General features: G+C 41.7%; 2 protein-coding genes across 6 annotated transcripts; one reads left to right on the plus strand and one right to left on the minus strand.

The window, feature by feature from the left end:
- Window positions 1-1,076: 1,076 nt before the first annotated feature.
- LOC133662085 (ATP-binding cassette sub-family E member 1) lies at window positions 1,077-15,997 on the minus strand. Of its 2 annotated transcripts, none has more exons than XM_062065757.1 (19): window positions 15,867-15,997; window positions 12,200-12,341; window positions 12,046-12,131; window positions 11,870-11,967; window positions 11,677-11,794; window positions 11,473-11,610; window positions 11,324-11,393; window positions 11,149-11,245; window positions 10,971-11,060; window positions 8,706-8,827; window positions 3,616-3,740; window positions 3,454-3,550; window positions 3,322-3,381; window positions 3,184-3,242; window positions 2,973-3,083; window positions 2,721-2,863; window positions 2,525-2,647; window positions 2,341-2,452; window positions 1,077-1,296 (listed from the first exon to the last, which is right to left on the minus strand). In XM_062065757.1, exons 2-19 carry the CDS (start codon window positions 12,300-12,302, stop codon window positions 1,249-1,251), a joined length of 1,800 nt encoding a protein of 599 aa, XP_061921741.1. In that variant the 5' UTR covers window positions 12,303-12,341; window positions 15,867-15,997; the 3' UTR covers window positions 1,077-1,248. The 2 variants fall into 2 exon arrangements, with proteins under 2 accessions (XP_061921741.1, XP_061921740.1); XM_062065756.1 differs by having other exon boundaries at window positions 1,079-1,296; window positions 15,778-15,940.
- LOC133662086 (anaphase-promoting complex subunit 10) lies at window positions 15,761-18,619 on the plus strand. 4 transcript variants are annotated; one of them, XM_062065760.1, is made up of 6 exons: window positions 15,761-16,066; window positions 17,117-17,331; window positions 17,400-17,490; window positions 17,563-17,683; window positions 17,765-17,848; window positions 17,922-18,619. In XM_062065760.1, exons 2-6 carry the CDS (start codon window positions 17,217-17,219, stop codon window positions 18,063-18,065), a joined length of 555 nt encoding a protein of 184 aa, XP_061921744.1. In that variant the 5' UTR covers window positions 15,761-16,066; window positions 17,117-17,216; the 3' UTR covers window positions 18,066-18,619. The 4 variants fall into 4 exon arrangements, with proteins under 4 accessions (XP_061921744.1, XP_061921745.1, XP_061921743.1 ...); XM_062065761.1 differs by having other exon boundaries at window positions 15,763-16,066; window positions 17,765-17,818; window positions 17,922-18,617; XM_062065759.1 differs by having other exon boundaries at window positions 15,766-16,066; window positions 17,765-17,818; window positions 17,889-18,613.
- The last annotated feature ends 160 nt before the right edge of the window (window positions 18,620-18,779 follow it).

Here is an 18,779-nt window from a genome sequence, read left to right on the forward strand (position 1 = left end):
AAGTGCTGCGGGATGGTGTTGAATGCCGAGCTGAAGTCCAGAAACAACATCTGCACGTGTGTCCTCTCCTTCCAGATGTTCTAAGCTCAGGTGGAGTGCAGAGGAGATGGCGTCCTCTGTGGAGCGGTTAGGGCAATAAGCAAACTGGTATGGGTCGAATGTGGGGGGAAGTCCGGAGACAATGTATTCCTTTACCAGCCGAGTGGCATAGCTCGGTTGGTAGAGTGGCCGTACCAGCAACTTGAGGGTTCCAGGTTCGATTCCCGCTTCCGCCATCCTAGTCACTGCCGTTGTGTCCTTGGACAAGACACTTTACCCACCTGCTCCCAGTGCCACCCACACTGGTTTAAATGTAACTTAGATATTGGGTTTCACTATGTAAAGCGCTTTGAGTCACTAGAGAAAAGCGCTATATAAATATAATTCACTTCACTTCTTGAAGCACTTCATTACATATGTTTTTTGGGATAAGGTTCAGTACCTGTTCAGTATTTTAACATAAAAAAGTTTGATTGTGAGGCATTAAAAGCCACAAAATGCAACGGGTCCATCAGACCCACAAACACTGGCTGAGTAACAACAATATGAACACCACACAAGGGTTAAGGTTTATTGGCGCTCTGAACTTCTCCCTATGTCCATGTACACAGCGGCGTTTTAAAAAGTCCTAAATTTTACTTTTTGAAACAGATATTGATAATTATGAAACCTATACCGATAATTTCCGATACTACATTTTAAAGCATTTATCAGCCGATATTATCGGACATCCCTATGTTAGAGTGAATCCAAACAATACATTGTAGCTCATGGAGGTTGTCATGTAATGTTTTTTTTCTCCATCCAACTTGACACATTCCTTTAGGACACAACTTCCCAATGTCCTGATTTGGGTGTTTACATTTCATAAGTAGCAAATGTTTCCTTTCTGTAATATATTCATACGTTGTCACAATCCAGTATATGTGCTTGCATATTTACATTTACCTAGCAATGTTATTAGCCTTCTATATGTAATACTCACACTAGTCCTTGTTTGGCAACAGTTTATTCAATGTTGTTGGTGTTTGAGCACCATAACTTGGATATGACACAGTGACTATGTGTGTCAACTGTGCATATTTTACAACAGCGCTGGATGGTGAATGTTGCCAGGACGCATGTCACATGATAGTACTTGGATTAGTTTTTGTTAACTCTCTAGCCAATCTTCTTCTGGAAGTCACGCTTGACCACACAGTCTCCTCCTTAGTCGTCCAGGAAGAAATAGTTCCCACTTTTCTTTTGTTCCGTATCCTGCAGCATATAAAGCAGCACTTTGTTATGCTATATTTACAAATACAATACTGAGCAACCGTGGTTGCCACAACAGTTATGCAACATTAAAGGGAAACTTCGGTTTTTTTCAACCTGGGCCCTGTTTTCATAATTTTTTCTGTATATGTGAGTGCTGGATAAAACATTTTTTGAGGTCGCGCCAGTATTGAGCAGGGCAGGCAGCCTCCAGCCCAGCTAACGCTCGTACACAGGGCAACTGGCTCTCGTCAAAATTCGGCCTATAAACATGCATTTTTTTCACACTGACAGGCTCAGATAGTTACAATGAGTGTCCGACAACATACTAGAAAGGAGAAATTAACGTATGTCTCTACCTTTAGCTGGAGATCGCTGTTTGTTGTGAGCTGTGTCCAAATCTCACCACGCTACAAATCTCGTTCCGAAATCTCGCGATAACTCGCGACAAAACACCGGTGGAAAAATTCAGCCATGACAGACAAACAAACAAACTTTTCTATAAAACTAAAATAACAGTCTTCGGTAATCCAACAGAAAATCACTTCAGTCATCTCTCTTCACCTCAGTCAGGTAACTGTTTTTCCACCGGTGTTTTGTCGCGAGTTATCGCGAGATTTCGGAACGAGATTTGTAGCGTGGTGAGATTTGGACACAGCTCACAACAAACAGCGATCTCCAGCTAAAGGTAGAGACATACGTTAATTTCTCCTTTCTAGTATGTTGTCGGACACTCATTGTAACTATCTGAGCCTGTCAGTGTGAAAAAAATGCATGTTTATAGGCCGAATTTTGACGAGAGCCAGTTGCCCTGTGTACGAGCGTTAGCTGGGCTGGAGGCTGCCTGCCCTGCTCAATACTGGCGCGACCTCAAAAAATGTTTTATCCAGCACTCACATATACAGAAAAAATTATGAAAACAGGGCCCAGGTTGAAAAAAACCGAAGTTTCCCTTTAAGTAAATATTGTTACATAATTCATTTGTTGATTGTTGACAGGTCATGTGATCAATGTGTTCTACTTTTTACCTTTGCTTTAAAAACATACCTTGATGGAATTAAGCTTATTGATGCGCGGCCGGAAGTTGTTGGGATCTCGTCTGAACGTGATCTCCAGCAGTGACAGGAAGCGGTTCATACCGGCGAGAAGGCCCTGCGGACTGAGACAGAGATGCTAAAGTCACAAAGCCATCGCCACCACAGTGGCGTGCTCATGCAGCGACACCGCTTACGTGTTGGCCGCCGTCTCCTTGGAGGGAATCCCATCGAAGACAATGACACGGTCTGCCAGGTAGGTGGCCATGATGAAGTCGTGCTCCACCACAAAGGCCGTTTTCTTGGCGTGGAGGATGTATCTGCAACAAACACCCAAAATGATCATACATGAAGATAAAAAAAAACACAGGACAACAGAGCATAGACACTGACCTCTTAATGACCCGGGCAGCCATTAACCTCTGCTCAGAGTCCAAGTAAGCGGATGGCTCGTCGATCAGGTAGACGTCGGCCGGTTTGCCCAAACACAATGTGAGCGCTACTCTTTGCAGCTCACCACCAGACAGGTTCTGAACCTGCATGCACACGCAACACCAACTATTCATTAAGGCCAGTAGATAACATTTGTTTCATTAGTTGTGTAACCTGATTGTGCATCAACAGCTATTCTTCTCAGTGTCTTACGTCCTGGTCGATAATGCTCTCTATCTGCATGGGCTTCATGACGTCTGTGATGAACTGCGGGTGTGTGTAGGCGTCTCTTATCTTATCGTGCAGAAGAGCTCGCACGCTGCCCTGAAGACAACCACAACAAAATGTATTCAGTAGCAAAATTGCTAATCAGCTTTCGTGACATCACCTGCTAGATTCATGAAGAACAAGTTTGTGGACCGACCTTAAACTTTGGACTGATGGTCTGAGGCTTGTAGCTGACGTTGAGGATTGGCACATCACCTTTCAAAACCATGTTAGACTTCACATTCACACTTTCTTCAAATTTTGGTCTATCCTTGAACAAACACAATTGTCTCACCTCCTCCATCTGGTTTAAGTCCCCCAGCCAACATTCTGATGAAGGTGGTCTTCCCTGTACCTGCACATGCACAAACACACATTAAGAACACAAACACGCTGCACATTAATTAGTGTTAGTGCTGTTTTGTACCGTTCTCTCCCAACATGACCATGATCTCAGAGTCTGTGAACTCTCCTTCCTTGATCTCCAGCGTAAAATCCCCCAGAGTCTTCGCCATGTTTGGATACTGACCACATGTCACACATATTAGTATTATGAAGACGAAGGATTTAGAGGACAGGCCGCACTCACCTGGTAGTGCCGCAGTCGCTTCACTTCTTCTTCGTTGGCCGTCTCAGCCACTTTGAAAACCAATGATGTCTCGCGGAAACGCAAGTTTTCTGTGGGAACGTAACCGTCCAGGAAGATGTTGATGCCTAAAAGAGACAAACACCACACAGCTCTCCTTTCAATTAAAGATCACCTGTTGCGCTAAAGTGACCTTTTAATGATGTTCTAACAGCAGTATGTATTCCTCAAGACTGTTTATGAGCACTACATGTGAAACTATCATCTCCCTTACTTGTTTGCTCCAATTTTGAGAGAAGAGGCAATCAAACGCTTGCTTTTGACGTTGTGGCGTCTGGATATCGCAAGATTAAAATAAAAAAAAATAATTTAAAGAAAAGCTGTCTTACAGGCAGAACTTTGTTTTTGTTTTTTTATATAAATAATCAGAACCATATTTGTTTGGCTGTGCGCGAGGGTAGAGCCAGCAAACACTGCTAGCCCCGTGTGTTTCATGCCTTCCTCCATTTGAGTTTCACAACCAATACGCAGTGGCTGTGCAAGTAGAAGCAGGCTAAGTGTCCAACATGGGCACAAAGATGCAACAGAAAAGCAACTCCGAGCCGCAAGACGTCACTGCAACAGCCCAGAAATCAAATCTGTTGTACACATGACAGCTGCAATATAACAGATACAATAGACCCCACCAAGCTCCTAAAATATATTTAACTATATTTATTTTAACATTAATATATTTTCATTTTATTATTTTTGTAGAAACAAGTTCAACCGTTAAAAGCTTATGCATGCAAAGTTAGAAAAGACCCCAAAGTGCACCTGCAATGTTCTCTGAATATAAAAAAAAAAGCTTCCTTGTCCAGTAATATATACCTTGTCATTGTAGTTTTCTTAAAGGCAGGGGTTCTGTCATGAATTCTGGGACCAATGACACCGCCAATGTCCCCCAATCAACCAGTGAGGAGCCCTTACACGGCGGCCCTGCATGTTAAAATCCTGTCTCATTATGAGATAACTATATTGTCATAACCTTACAGTGTGATAATTTAGACAACACTGTATAAAGACATGCACCTGGGGATAGGTTGATTGGCAACACTAAATGGTCCCTACTGTTAAAGTTAAAGTGCCAATGATTGTCACACACACACTAGGTGTGGCGAAATGATTCTCTGCATTTGACCCCCTAGCAGGTGATGGGAGCAGTGAGCAGCAGCGGTGGCCAGGGAGGTGTGTGAATGTTGTCTGTCTATCTGTGTTGGCCCTGTGATGAGGTGGCGACTTGTCCAGGGTGTACCCCGCCTTCCGCCCGAATGCAGCTGAGATAGGCTCCAGCACCCCCCGCGATCCCGAACGGGACAAGCGGTAGAAAATGGATGGATGGATGGATGGATGGAGAGACACACTGTCAGATGACAGGCGTGGACAAACACAGCTCCTTATCATTAAAGCTACAGACAAACAGTTGCATTCTCAGTAGGGCAAACTCACAGCACTTTTGAACGGTCTAAATTACAGCATAATGGCTAAATTTCAGACAACTAGGGAGGTATACAGAGTACCGGTATTTCACGGAAATTTGCTAAGATGCTGTGATAGAGAAGAAGAGGGGAAATAGTTACTTGACAAACACTCGCCTCCATTGACTGGTGTTCACAGGCCATCTCTGTGCCTGCATCGTTGACGAGCGGCCATCTTCAACTACCAAACTTACTCCAAAATACAGAGCTGAACAGTTTCTAAATAACTTCTTTGTGTCAGGTTGTGTTTCTTTCGCAAATTTGATTACTACTTGTTGTCCAAAAGCTGTGTTAAAAACACCAACTACCATTGCTCGGAGGTTGTGTATGTGATCACTGACCTTCATTTGTAAGTTAATAATAACTTGACAGCTTCTAAAACTGTAGTTGGACCAACAGTGTTGAAATAACTGATGCATCTTTGTGTGTGCTTTCTTTTACTTGAAAACATGTCAACTCAATTGTATTGGTATATTAAGATTAAGATTTAAGTACCAATGATTGTCACACACACACTAGATGTGGTGAAATTTGTCCTCTGCATTTGACCCATCCCCTTGGGGAGCAGTAGGCAGCAGCTGCGCCGCGCCCGGGAATCATTTTGGTGATTTAACCCCCAACTCCAACCCTTTGATGCTGAGTGCCAAGCAGGGAGGTTAAGGGTCCCATTTTTATAGTCTCTGGTATGACTCGGCTGGGATTTGAACTCCAACCTACCGATCTCAGGGCGGACACTCTAACCACTAGGCCACTGAGATTAGAGATTAAATCCAGTGTATGCCGCGTCCATTATTATGTTGGTGTGCTTTTTCTTGTTTAGTTGACTTTTTTATTTACTTAAAATGTAAATAAAATGTTGAACTAATCCCTAGTTTTTTTTTTTTTTTTTTAGTACATATGACTTACGTAAAACTGGCAGGTTAAAAACAATGTAAAAATTTTTGATATTATCAACATTTTTTCACCATATACACCCAGCTCTAGGATCTGATAATCGGTTTTGGAATTATCAAAAATAAGGGAGCAATAATAATAAAGCCAATAAAAAGTTGTTTTTTTTCTCCACATCTTTAAATCATTTACATATAGTACCGATAAATACCGCTGTCCATGAGGAATATCAATATCGGTATTGATAAAATCCCAACAATATACATACCTACAGACGACACATCTCTAACACAATATTGTGACACAATTGGTGAAAAATACTCTAATATCAGAATTTTTCCTTAATGTGATTGAAAATGGCGCACTGCCACAGCATTTTCATTGCCGCTAAATCATGCACCAAAACTTGGCCACCGGAAAAAAACTTTGATCACCGAAAACAGTGCTGCCAAAACTGGATGTAAGCAAGACGCACGCTATTCTCTCAGCATGCCTGCAATAGGGACATAACTTTATTATATCCCAGATATACCCGCGGACAGCGATTTACAAATTTGCAAATATTACGCGGACAGTGGCGGCTTTTAAGGAGAGAAAGTCCAACTGGTGCAGCAGCGCGAAGCAAGTGTGACTTCATCCTTGCTGCAGCTTTCTCTTTGTCGAGGACATCGAGAGACAGAAGTAGAGTTCTAAACACAAGTACATTTTATAACATTATCATACCTGTTTTAAATTTTTGTACACATTTGAGCTTTTTAAAGAAAATCACATAGCAGATTATGCGATGACGCCATGGTGACCACGCCCCCACAGGTATCTTGGCAATTTGGGGGAAACCCAGTAAAATGCACTATAATATGGACCCTTTTACAGTGCACAAATATTTGTATAAGACAGATTATGACAATTTACACCATAACATTTAAAAAATAACCAATAGGCAGACTACTTATCAAAGTTCGGTATCAACTCAGTGTGTCTGTGTGTGTACGCATTAAGGCTGAAACGACGCGTCGACGTAGTCGACGTCATCGGTTACGTAAATACGTCGACGCCGTTTTTGTGCGTCGACGCGTCGCATATTTACGTCACACTACCGTCATGGCGAAGCGCAAAGCAGACGATCAAAGCAGACGATGCGAGTGGTGCGAGCGAGGGGGGAAAAGCATGCCAAAAGTGGTCAAAAGTGTGGGAGTATTTCAATAAACGGCCTAATAATGTTGTTGTATGCACACTGTGTCGAGCAGAAATGGCCTATCATAGCAGCACAACGGCTATGAACGAACATTTGAAAAGAAAACCATCAACTAGTCAATCGTCCGCGCGAGCATACGTTGTCATCATTACACAAAAACATGTTTGTGTCATTTGTATCTGCTAGGGGTGTAACGGTACGTGTTTTGTATTGAACCGTTTCGGTACGGGGCGTTCGGTTCGGTACGGGGGTGTACCGAACGAGTTTCTAAGCTAAAGCTAACTTTAGCTGCTAAAGTCTTAACAAGCTGCTTCGCTCCTCTGCCTCTGTCTCAGCACGCAGCATTGTCCCACCCACACAACCATCTGATTGGTACACACGCAGCATTGTCCCACCCACACAACCATTTGATTGGTACACACAAAGCATTTTTAGCCAATCAGCAGTGTGTATTCAGAGCGCATGTAGTCAGCGCTTCAGCGTGGAGCAGATAGGTGTTTAGCAGGTGAGCATCAGGCAGCGGACTCTCCCCAAATGATAATAAACATCTCCCAGTCAACTACTAGTAACATCACTATGAGCCCGTTGACCTTCTAGAAATATAAACTGAAGCTCAGCTCACTCGCAGTCCTGGCTTGAGGTGAAGGCTAATTACCTCTCAATTCCAGCCACATCGACCCCTTCTGAGCGCCTATTTTCAGCTGCTGGGAATATTGTAAACAAGAAAAGAAGCAGAGCATGTACACATGCTAACCTTTCTTCATTACAACTGTTAGTCACTCACTGGAATGAGTAGAATTGGTTATTGTGTACTGTGTTGGACTGGATGTTTATTTTGCACATTTTAAAAGCAATACTTAATGTTTACAGTGCTCCAGAATATTTAGATTGGCACTTTTTTGTATTGGATGTTTATCTTTATTTTTGCACATTTTAGCAAATAAGCAATACTTTCACTTTTGTTGAAATGTTAACACTGTTGTTACAGAATATTTCGTTTTGCACTTTTTTGTATTGGATGTTTATCTTTATTTTTGCACATTTTAAAGCAAAATAAGCAATACTTTTACTTTTGAAATGCTTATACTATTGCAGAATATTAAGATTTGCACTGGATGTTGACTTTTATATTTGCACATTAAAAAGCAAATAAGCTACTTTTAATTTTGTTAAATGTTAAAAGTTTTAAATGTTTACATTGTTACAGAATATTTAGTCATGTTGTTGTCAATGTTGACTGAGTGGCCATACTTCTTTTTTTTTGTAAATAAAAGCCATGCCTTTTGAAAAAACGGGCCTACATCTATTTTTTCATCTTCATTTTGAATAAAAAAATAATCGGTAAAAGGAAAAAAAATCTATAGATTAATCGGGAAAAATCTATAGATTAACCGATTAATCGAAATAAATAATCTATAGATTAATCGATAGAAAAATAATCGTTAGCTGCAGCCTTAGTACGCATGCATGTGTTGGCGCCTGCATGTTACCTTCTCGCACGCTGAAGGGCATGGTGACAACTCCATAGGCACTCGGGACACCATACAGGCAGCAGATGAAGTCAGACAAGTAATCCAAAACGCTCAAGTCGTGTTCCACCACAATAACATATCTTAAAACACACACACAGAACAAGTGGATAAAGTAACACTAATGTGATCCTACTTTAAAGGGGAACTGCACTTTTTGGGGAATTGTGCCTATTATTCACAATCCTTATGCAAGTCAAGAACACATATGTTTCTCCATTAAGGTTTTATATAGATGGTGTAAGTATATATGTAATGTAACAGGCACATTTAGAATAACATTTAATATTTACATATTTTGATCATTGTAAGCATACGCAGTGCATTAATTTCAGAAACGCATCACAACGTTCGCTTTTTTCTTTCCAGTACATCAGTGATTACTGCTCATTGCGGACTTTGAGAGCCAACAAACATTTTTGGAATTTTGCCTATAAATAATACTTAAGAGAGACAAGAACGTGTCTTTTTTAGGGCTGCAACTAACGATTAATTTGATAATCGATTAATCTGTCGATTATTACTTCGATTAATCGATTAATAATCGGACAAAGGAGACAAACTACATTTCTATCCTTTCCAGTGTTTTATTGAAGAAAAAAAAGCATACTGGCACCATACTTATTTTGATTATTGTTTCTCAGCTGTTTTTACATGTTGCAGTTTATAAAAAAATAATAAAAATAAAAATTGCCTCTGCGCATGCGCATAGCATAGATCCAACGAATCGATGACTAAATTAATCGCCAACTATTTTAATAATCGATTTTAATCGATTAGTTGTTGCAGCCCTAGTCTTTTTTAATGCATTCTAACTCGGAAATAATTGGAAATAAAACTCAGTTTACAATGAAGCCTATGGGAGCCATGAAGTCATACATGGTCTATTCCGACCATAAAACCCATTTAATTAAACATCCAATAAGCGGCAACAATACTGCGTTTACATTTTGTGACCTGAATATCAACCATGTATTAGCGATATTGTTAATATAAGCACTAATGTTAAAGACTTATTATACTGCTGTATTGACATCACGAGCTGGTGAGCTGCTTTCTCATGAAAGTTAATTCTAGATTATAAATCATGCCTCTCATCTTGATAGTAAAATGAAGTAAACTTTAATAGCCAACATAGACCAGGAGATGGCGAAAAATATGCTTTGTTCCACCCACTTTTTTTCTTTGCAATTATTCTTCATCTAAACAGGAATACATCAAAATCCTATTAGTCAGCATACTGACTGATGTACACTAAGTAATGTTTTATTATGCTTGTTGGTTATCATGAAGTGTGCCATGATTAGTAGTAGTTGTTAATTGTTGAAAAGAAAAGCGAGCATTGTGATGCATTTGTGAAATGAATGCGCCGCCGTATGCTTAAAATAATAAAATAGGTTACATGTGCCTTACAATACGAAGGTCCTGAGTTCAATCCCGGGCTCGGGTTCTTTCTGTGTGGAGTTTGCATGTTCTAAGTACCCTCCGGGGACTCCGGCTTCCAAAGACATGCACCTCGGGATAGGTTGATTGGCAACACTAAATTGGCCCTAGTGTGTGTGAATGTTGTCTGTCTATCTGTGTTGGCCCTGCGATGAGCTGGCGACTTCTCCAGGGTGTACTCCGCCTTCCGTCCGAATGCAGCTGAGATAGGCTCCAGCACCCACCGCGACCCCAAAAGGGACAAGCGGTAGAAAATGGATGGGCTGGATGGATACTTGTGTAGCGCTTTTCTACCTTCAAGGTACTCAAAGCGCTCTGACACTATTTCCACAGTCACCCATACATTCACACTGATGGCAGGAGCTGCCATGCAAGGCCCTAACCATGACCCATCATGAGCGAGGGTGACGTGTCTTGCTAAAGGACACAACGGAAGCCGGGGATTGAACCAGGAACCCTCTAGGTTGCTGGCACAGCTACTCTACAAACCGAGCCCCGGCGTCCCCATATTACATGTTATTATGAATGTGCCTGTTACTACATTACATATATACTCACGGTGTGTATATGAAACCTTGATGGAGGTGTTTGGATGTTTTTTTCAGTGCTTTATAGGCAGAATAGAGAAACTCCCATAGGCTCCACTGTAAGCGGACTTTTGCTAACATTTGTTAGAGTGCATAAAAAAATAAAAACGTGTGCTTGTTTTACATAAGGACTGAATGATAAGCAACATTTTTTTTAAATAGGTGCAGTTCCCGTTTAAGGCTTAAACAAACTCACCTGTCCGGCGTGATGAGTGAGCGGATGGTAATGGCAGCCTTCAGCCTCTGCTTCACATCTAAGTAGCTGGACGGCTCGTCAAACATGAAACTGCAGCAGAGAAATAAAAAGGTGTCAGTTTATGAGGCACCAATCAACTTGAAGAAACTGTAGCGGCGTCAGCGGTGGGCTTTCTTACATGTCAGCTCTCTGAATGCAGACGACTGCACAGGCGAACCTCTGAAGCTCCCCTCCAGACAAGTCCTCCACATTCCTTTCACGCAGGTGAGTCAGATCTTTCCAGCAACAAGACAACTGATCACAACACTTTCTCCAGCTAATAATAACAGGGTACTTTTGTTTTTAGGTCTTACCGAGCTGTTTGCAAACCACATTTTGCGTGTCTGTGTCATCTTTTCTACTCAGGATGGCGCCTACTGACCCCTATAGGCACAAATGAACTATTAGAGCCACAAAAAACAGAACAAACACCCAAAGGGACCCGAGCGTCTATAACGCTTACCTTGACAGTTTTTGGGATCTGGTCCACATACTGCGGCTTAACAATGGCCCGCAGATCATCCTCCAGTATTTTGGTGAAATAGTTCTGCAGCTCCGAACCTCGAAAGTAGGTCAATATCTCCTGCCAGTCTGGAGGATTCTGGTACGTGAAGGCACAGCAAAATGACTTTCTGCCTCTTTTGTAAGTGTGCGCGTAACAACTCACATCGAACTTTCCGAGGTTAGGTTTCTGTTTTCCAGCCAGAATTTTCAGCGCTGTGGACTTGCCGATACCATTGGTCCCAACCAGCCCCAGAACCTCCCCCGGTCTCGGAATGGGCAATCTGCAGGCACGCGATCGTCAAAGCCTGACGTAGTTTATGGCATGACTTAAAGTTTTAGATGAATAATTGTAGTACCGGTGCAATTTGAAGGAATTGGCGCAGTATCTGTGTGTGGTCTCTTTCTCCAGGTTACTGGGCAGGTTGACTATGGACAGTGCTCCAAAAGGGCATTTCTGAAAAGACAAAATGACGTCGCATGAAGCAGGATGTGGTCTTTACCGCCGTATCGTCTCGGCTAAAGAGGGTAGTACCTTGATGCAAATTCCACAACCGATACAAAGTGACTCCGAGATCCAAACAATCTTACTCTGGGGGGTTACTTCGATGCACAGCTTCCCTGTCGACATCAACATTTGTTAGCCTCTTCAACTACAGCGGGACCACACTCCCTCACCACAGACTCACCCATGCGGACCACCGGGCAGCTCTTCTTGCACTCCTGTCGACACTTTTTGGGTTTGCATTTGTCATGGTTGACTATGGCAATCCTGGTGTTTTTGTCTGCCATGATGGGCCGCTGCTACAATGGACACCGGGACCCGCGGAGCTGAAAGCAAATTGGATAGGTTTAGCTCGAGGGTTCAAAATGAATAATTAGTTTGCCCACTTAAATTGTACTATGCCGTTCGTTTAGAGTTGAGTGCCATTATTGTGTGACACCACACTATTGCATTTGGGGGCCATTGGACCATACTACTATGTGATGCACCTGTATCAAACTCGAGGCCCAGGGGCCAGATCTGGCCGCCACATCATTTTATGCGGCCCGCGAAAGCCTGGAAATTATAAGTATCGCGAATGAGTGTAGTACATTTTTCTTACAAAATGTATTCGTTTTTTAATTTTTGGCAGAAAAAAATACATGTACTGCATTCAATTGCTTATTTTATACTTTTATATGATCTATTAAAGCAACAAATATTACATCATACAATACAGACATCCATCCATCCATTTTCTACCGCTTATCCCGTTCGGGGTAGCGGGGAGTGCTGGAGCCTATCTCAGCTGCATTTGGGCAGTAGGCAGGGTACACCATGGACAAGTCGCCACCTCATCGCAGGGCCAAAACAGATAGACAGACAACATTCACACACTAGGGCCAATTTTGTGTTGCCAATCAACCTAAATTGGCCCTCCGGCTTCCTCCCACCTCCAAAAAGGTGGGAGGAAGCCGGAGTACCCGGAGGGAACCCACGCAGAGAACATGCAAACTACACACAGAAAGATCTCGAGCTCAGGATCGAACCCAGGACCTTCGTATTGTGAGGTACAGGCACTAACCCCTGTTCCACCGTGCTACCCACATTCCAGACATTTTTCTTGTAAAAATAAAAATGAATACTTAAAGGCCTACTGAAACCCACTACTACCGACCACGCAGTCTGATAGTTTATATATCAATGATGAAATCTTAACATTATAACACATGCCAATACGGCCGGGTTAACTTATAAAGTGACATTTTAAATTTGCCGCTAAACTTCCGGTTCGAAACGCCTCTGAGGATGACGTATGCGTGTGACGTAGCCCGGCGTACACGGGTATGCCTTCCACATTGAAGCCGATACGAAAAAGCTCTGTTTTCATTTCATAATTCCACAGTATTCTGGACATCTGTGTTCGTGAATCTGTTTCAATCATGTTCATTGCATTATGGAGAAGGAAGCCGAGCAAGCAAAGAAGAAAGTTGTCGGTGCGAAATGGACGTATTTTTCGAACGTAGTCAGCCACAACAGTACACAGCCGGCGCTTCTTTGTTTACATTCCCGAAAGATGCAGTCAAGATGGAAGAACTCGGATAACAGAGACTCTAACCAGGAGGACTTTTGATTTGGATACACAGACGCCTGTAGAGAACTGGGACAACACAGACTCTTACCAGGATTACTTTGATTTGGATGACAAAGACGCAGACGTGCTACTGTGAGTATGCAGCTTTGGCTTTTTTTTGCGTATGTACGTAACTTTTTTAAAATATATAAGCTTTATGAACCTTGGGTTAGGTGAACGGTCTTTTGGGCTGAGTGATTGTGTGTGTTGATCATGTGTTTGAATTGTATTGGCGTATTCTATGGAGCTAGGAGCTAGCAGAGGAGCTAGGAGCTAGCATAACACGTACCGTACCGTACGTGCGTGTCACGTACGTAACTTTTTAAAAATATATAAGCTTTATGAACCTTGGGTTAGGTGAACGGTCTTTTGGGCTGAGTGATTGTGTGTGTTGATCAGGTGTTTGAATTGTATTGGCGTGTTCTATGGAGCTAGGAGCTAGCAGAGGAGCTAGGAGCTAGCATAACAAACACGCAGGTGTTATTATGCAGGATTAATTTGTGGCATATTAAATATAAGCCTGGTTGTGTTGTGGCTAATAGAGTATATATATGTCTTGTGTTTATTTACTGTTGTAGTCATTCCCAGCTGAATATCAGGTACCGTGAGTATGCAGCCTTGGCTGCTAAACATTCGATAACTTGACCGTATGTGCGCGTCACGTACGTAACTTTTTAAAAATATATAAGCTTTATGAACCTTGGGTTAGGTAAACGGTCTTTTGGGCTGAGTGATTGTGTGTGTTGATCAGGTGTTTGAATTGTATTGGCGTGTTCTATGGAGCTAGGAGCTAGCAGAGGAGCTAGGAGCTAGCATAACAAACACGCAGGTGTTTTTATGCAGGATTAATTTGTGGCATATTAAATATAAGCCTGGTTGTGTTGTGGCTAATAGAGTATATATATGTCTTGTGTTTATTTACTGTTGTAGTCATTCCCAGCTGAATATCAGGTCACCCCCGGCTCTCACAGCATCTTCCCTATCTGAATAGCTTCAACTCCCCACTAGTCCTTCACTTGCACTTTACTCATCCACAAATCTTTCATCCTCGCTCAAATTAATGGGGAAATTGTCGCTTTCTCGGTCCGAATCTCTCTCACTTCATGCGGCCATCATTGTAAACAATAGGGAACTTTGCGTATATGTTCAACTGACTACGTCACGCTACTTCCGGTAGGTGCAAGCCTTTTTTTTATCAGATACCAAAAGTTGCAATCTTTATCGTCGTTGTTCTATACTAAATCCTTTCAGCAAAAATATGGCAATATCGCGAAATGATCAAGTATGACACATAGAATAGATCTGCTATCCCCGTTTAAATAAAAAAAATTCATTTCAGTAGGCCTTTAAATATCTGCTTGCTTGAGCCATAACTGCGACATGGCCCACAATGAAAATGAGTTTGACATCCCTGCTCTCATGGAATCCACTAAATCATGCCACACACTACGCAATTACAACACAATTAATGAGTGATTTAGTGTTTCTGCTGTCTAACCACCAGTATTGATAGTCACGCCAGACTTACAAGCTCTCAAACAAACGAGGCCTACAAATTCTAGCTGATACGTTCATTTTTATTTGATTTCCATTTTTTTCAATTCATAACCTATCATGCCATCGACAAGAACAGAATAAAGAAAATCAACAATACAGGGTGACAATTAATTTACTGTAACTCTATACACAGATCTGTGTGAAAGGGAAATGGCAGCAGTAATTTCTTATCTGTCCCCAGCAATGTTTTATAGATATGCCATCTCAACGTTTACCCGTCATATATTTAAACATATTGAACTGTAATATCAGCGAGGGACGAAAATGTAAATTTTGAGGTAAAATATGTTAAGTGTGGAGCGGTTCTCCTCCCAACGCACTACAAACATTTGACATTCTTTTAACAATGTATAACAATAATCGCAAAAACAGCTAAACGTGCAGAAAATGTTGGTATATTTTAACCATGCGGTTTAAATGAACACGACAGCAACCACGTAAGACGCGTTATTAGCGCTATTGCTAACAGCTAGCTTAGCTTTAGCACGGTGCTTATTAGCGACAGGCGGCCTACACAGCTGTTCGCCATCTAATTAAGTCGCTTCCGAGGTAGTTCTCACAGAAAAGCGGACACATCAGACATGTCCACTTACCCCACCTCGGGCCCAGTTGTCAGAAATAGGAAGGACAGAAGAATATGGTTGATGACAACAACAAAAAAATCCACCGCAAAACTTCTCACAAGCAACGTGTTCCGCTACAGGATGCCGGCCGGAAAGATGGCGGACACTGCGAGGAATGGGCGCGACCACACAGCTGGTGACGTCAGCAAAACGCGACAAGTAGCCCAGACAAGTCTTTCCAAGCTGCTTCTTCAACACATTTTGGCGAATTGGTTGCTACAAATCATTTGATGTATTCGCCCTGTCTCGGTCACACGCGGTAAGTTTAACATATTTTAGACATCAATTCCTGTTTGTTTCTGCAATTGGCAGGGAGGACACATTGGCTGCTGTCTAGGGCTGTGAATCTTTGGGTGTCCCACGATTCGATTCAATATTGATTCTTGGGGTCACGATTCGATTCAAAATCTATTTTTTTTTCAATTGAACGCGATTTTCTATTCATTCAATACATAGGATTTCAGCAGGATCTACCCCAGTCTGCTGACATGCAAGCAGTAGTAGATTTTTGTGTAAAGCTTTTATAATTGTAAAGGACAATGTTTTATCAACTGATTGCAATAATGTACATTTGTTTTAACTATTAAATGAACCAAAAATATGACTTATTTTATCTTTGTGAAAATATTGGACACCGTGTGTTGTCAAGCTTATGAGATGCGATGCAAGTGTAAGCCACTGTGACACTATTGTTCTTTTTTTATTTGTTATAAATGTCTAATGATGTCAATGAGGGATTTTTAATCACTGCTATGTTGAAATTGTAACTAATATTGATACTGTTGTTGATAATATTAATTTTTGTTTGACTACTTTTGGTTTGTTCTGTGTCGTGTTTGTGTCTCCTCAATTGCTCTGTTTATTGCAGTTCTGAGTGTTGCTGGGTCGGGTTTGGTTTTGGAATTGAATTGCATTGTTATGGTATTACTGTGTATTGTTTTGTTAGATTGATTAATTAAAAAAAATATATATATATTTTTAAAATAGATAAATACAAAAATAAAAAATCTATTTAAAAAAAAAAGAATCGATTCTGAATCGCACAACGTGAGAATCGCGATTCGAATTCGAATCTATTTTTTCCCACACCCACCCCTACTGCTGCCTACCGTAAACTTCGCTTAAATTGTATGTTTATCTCATGTCTTAAAACATCTATATTTGAATATAAATAGTGTACACTTAGTCACAATGAAGTAAGTGAACTATTAGTTGCTCTTTTTCATTCAAAATTATCTGAGCCTTTGTAATGAAGTTGTATGAGATGCAGTAGCTTGAGAAAAATAAAGAAAAACATGTGTTCCTACAGTGAGAGGGGGTAAAAGCCACACAATTAGTGTTCCGTGAGTACTGAATCATCTGAGGGGAGACTCCCTCTGCCACACTTGAGAAAACCCTTGTTTAAGAGGATGGCTACGCCGAGCAAAACACCTCCTGGACCCGATCCCAAGCAGCTGGAGCGGACCGGTACTGTGCGGGAGATTGGGTCCCAGGCAGTGTGGTCACTGTCCTCCTGCAAGCCTAGTGAGTCTCACAACAGCAGCGTAACATCTTAAGTTTGTCTGCTGAGAAGCTGCTCCTCGCTCTTGCAGGCTTCGGCGTGGACCAGCTGAGAGACGACAACCTGGAGACGTACTGGCAGTCAGACGGGTCCCAGCCTCACCTGGTGAACATCCAGTTTAGGTATTGCCGGGACTTTGCGTGCCATCTTTTTTTGTCTTTTTGTGCTTGACATTCGCTTGCTGCTGCGCCAAGGAGGAGGACAAGGGTGAAGATGCTGTGTATTTACGCCGACTACAAATCGGATGAGAGCTACACTCCCAGTAAGATCTCCGTCAGAGTGGGCAACAACTTTCACAACCTTCAAGAAGTCAGGGTGAGCGCTTGGGACATTCTTTAAAAAAAAAAAAAAGTGTGAGTGTGCCTGACGTCTTTGCCGTCCTCTTCTTCCATGCAGCAGCTGGAGATGGTGGAGCCCAGCGGATGGATTCACATCTCGCTCCTCAACCAGGTTTGCATGCAACATGTAGAAACGAGGCAGGTCAATCAACAAGTCATATACCAACTTCACTTTTTAGCAGACAAACGAGCCCATCAGTACCTTTATGATCCAGATTGCAGTGCTGGCCAACCACCAGAATGGCAGAGACACGCACATGCGCCAGATCAAGGTCTACACGCCGGTGGAGGAGAGCTCCATCGGCATGTTTCCACGATGCACCACTGTGGACTTTATGATGTACCGCACCATCAGGTGACCTGCACCGCCACTTTGGATTTGTTTTCACAATGGACTGTCAGGTGTTGGCTCATGCCACGCCATCTGAACCACTGCCGTGCCTCCTTACTATTTTGAATTAAATGTTTTACATACCAAGCATCATTCAAAGAATACATATGACTAAACATGTACATAAAAACCAACATATTACAAGACTGTCCAAATTACTTTAACATTTGTTAATTTCCTATACGTTCGATACACACTACAGTACTCACAAAAAGCTGGAGACAAAACCAAAGCGCACGACCACCTTTGTAGTCGGACCCAACCTGAGCCTCCCTAACTCTAGAAATAATATCATTATTACTGGACTATTGCAGATGAACATTTCTTAAATTACTTTGTAGAAATAAAGGTTAAATGTTTTTAATATATAATTATCAGAAATGACCTGCAGTAAAACGCTAAAATCCTGTCTGTATCAATTGAGAATTGTAGTTTACCAATGCAGTATGATGGGAAACAAATGCCATACGTCATAAAAATGTAATAATCACCAGCTTGTTCGTTCATTGCAGTTCACTGTGGCACCTTGAGAGGGAGACTAATACCATTATAATAGTAAATACCAGGTTCACGTTTTTAAGAAAGACTGGTAATAAGTTATTTGCTAAAATAAAGTTTGAACACATTTTATTTTTATTTATTTTATTGAACACATTTTATTTTACCCCAAAGTGTATGTATG

This window comes from Entelurus aequoreus, linkage group LG12, assembly GCF_033978785.1.
Source record: "Entelurus aequoreus isolate RoL-2023_Sb linkage group LG12, RoL_Eaeq_v1.1, whole genome shotgun sequence".
NCBI classification, from domain to species: domain Eukaryota; kingdom Metazoa; phylum Chordata; class Actinopteri; order Syngnathiformes; family Syngnathidae; genus Entelurus; species Entelurus aequoreus.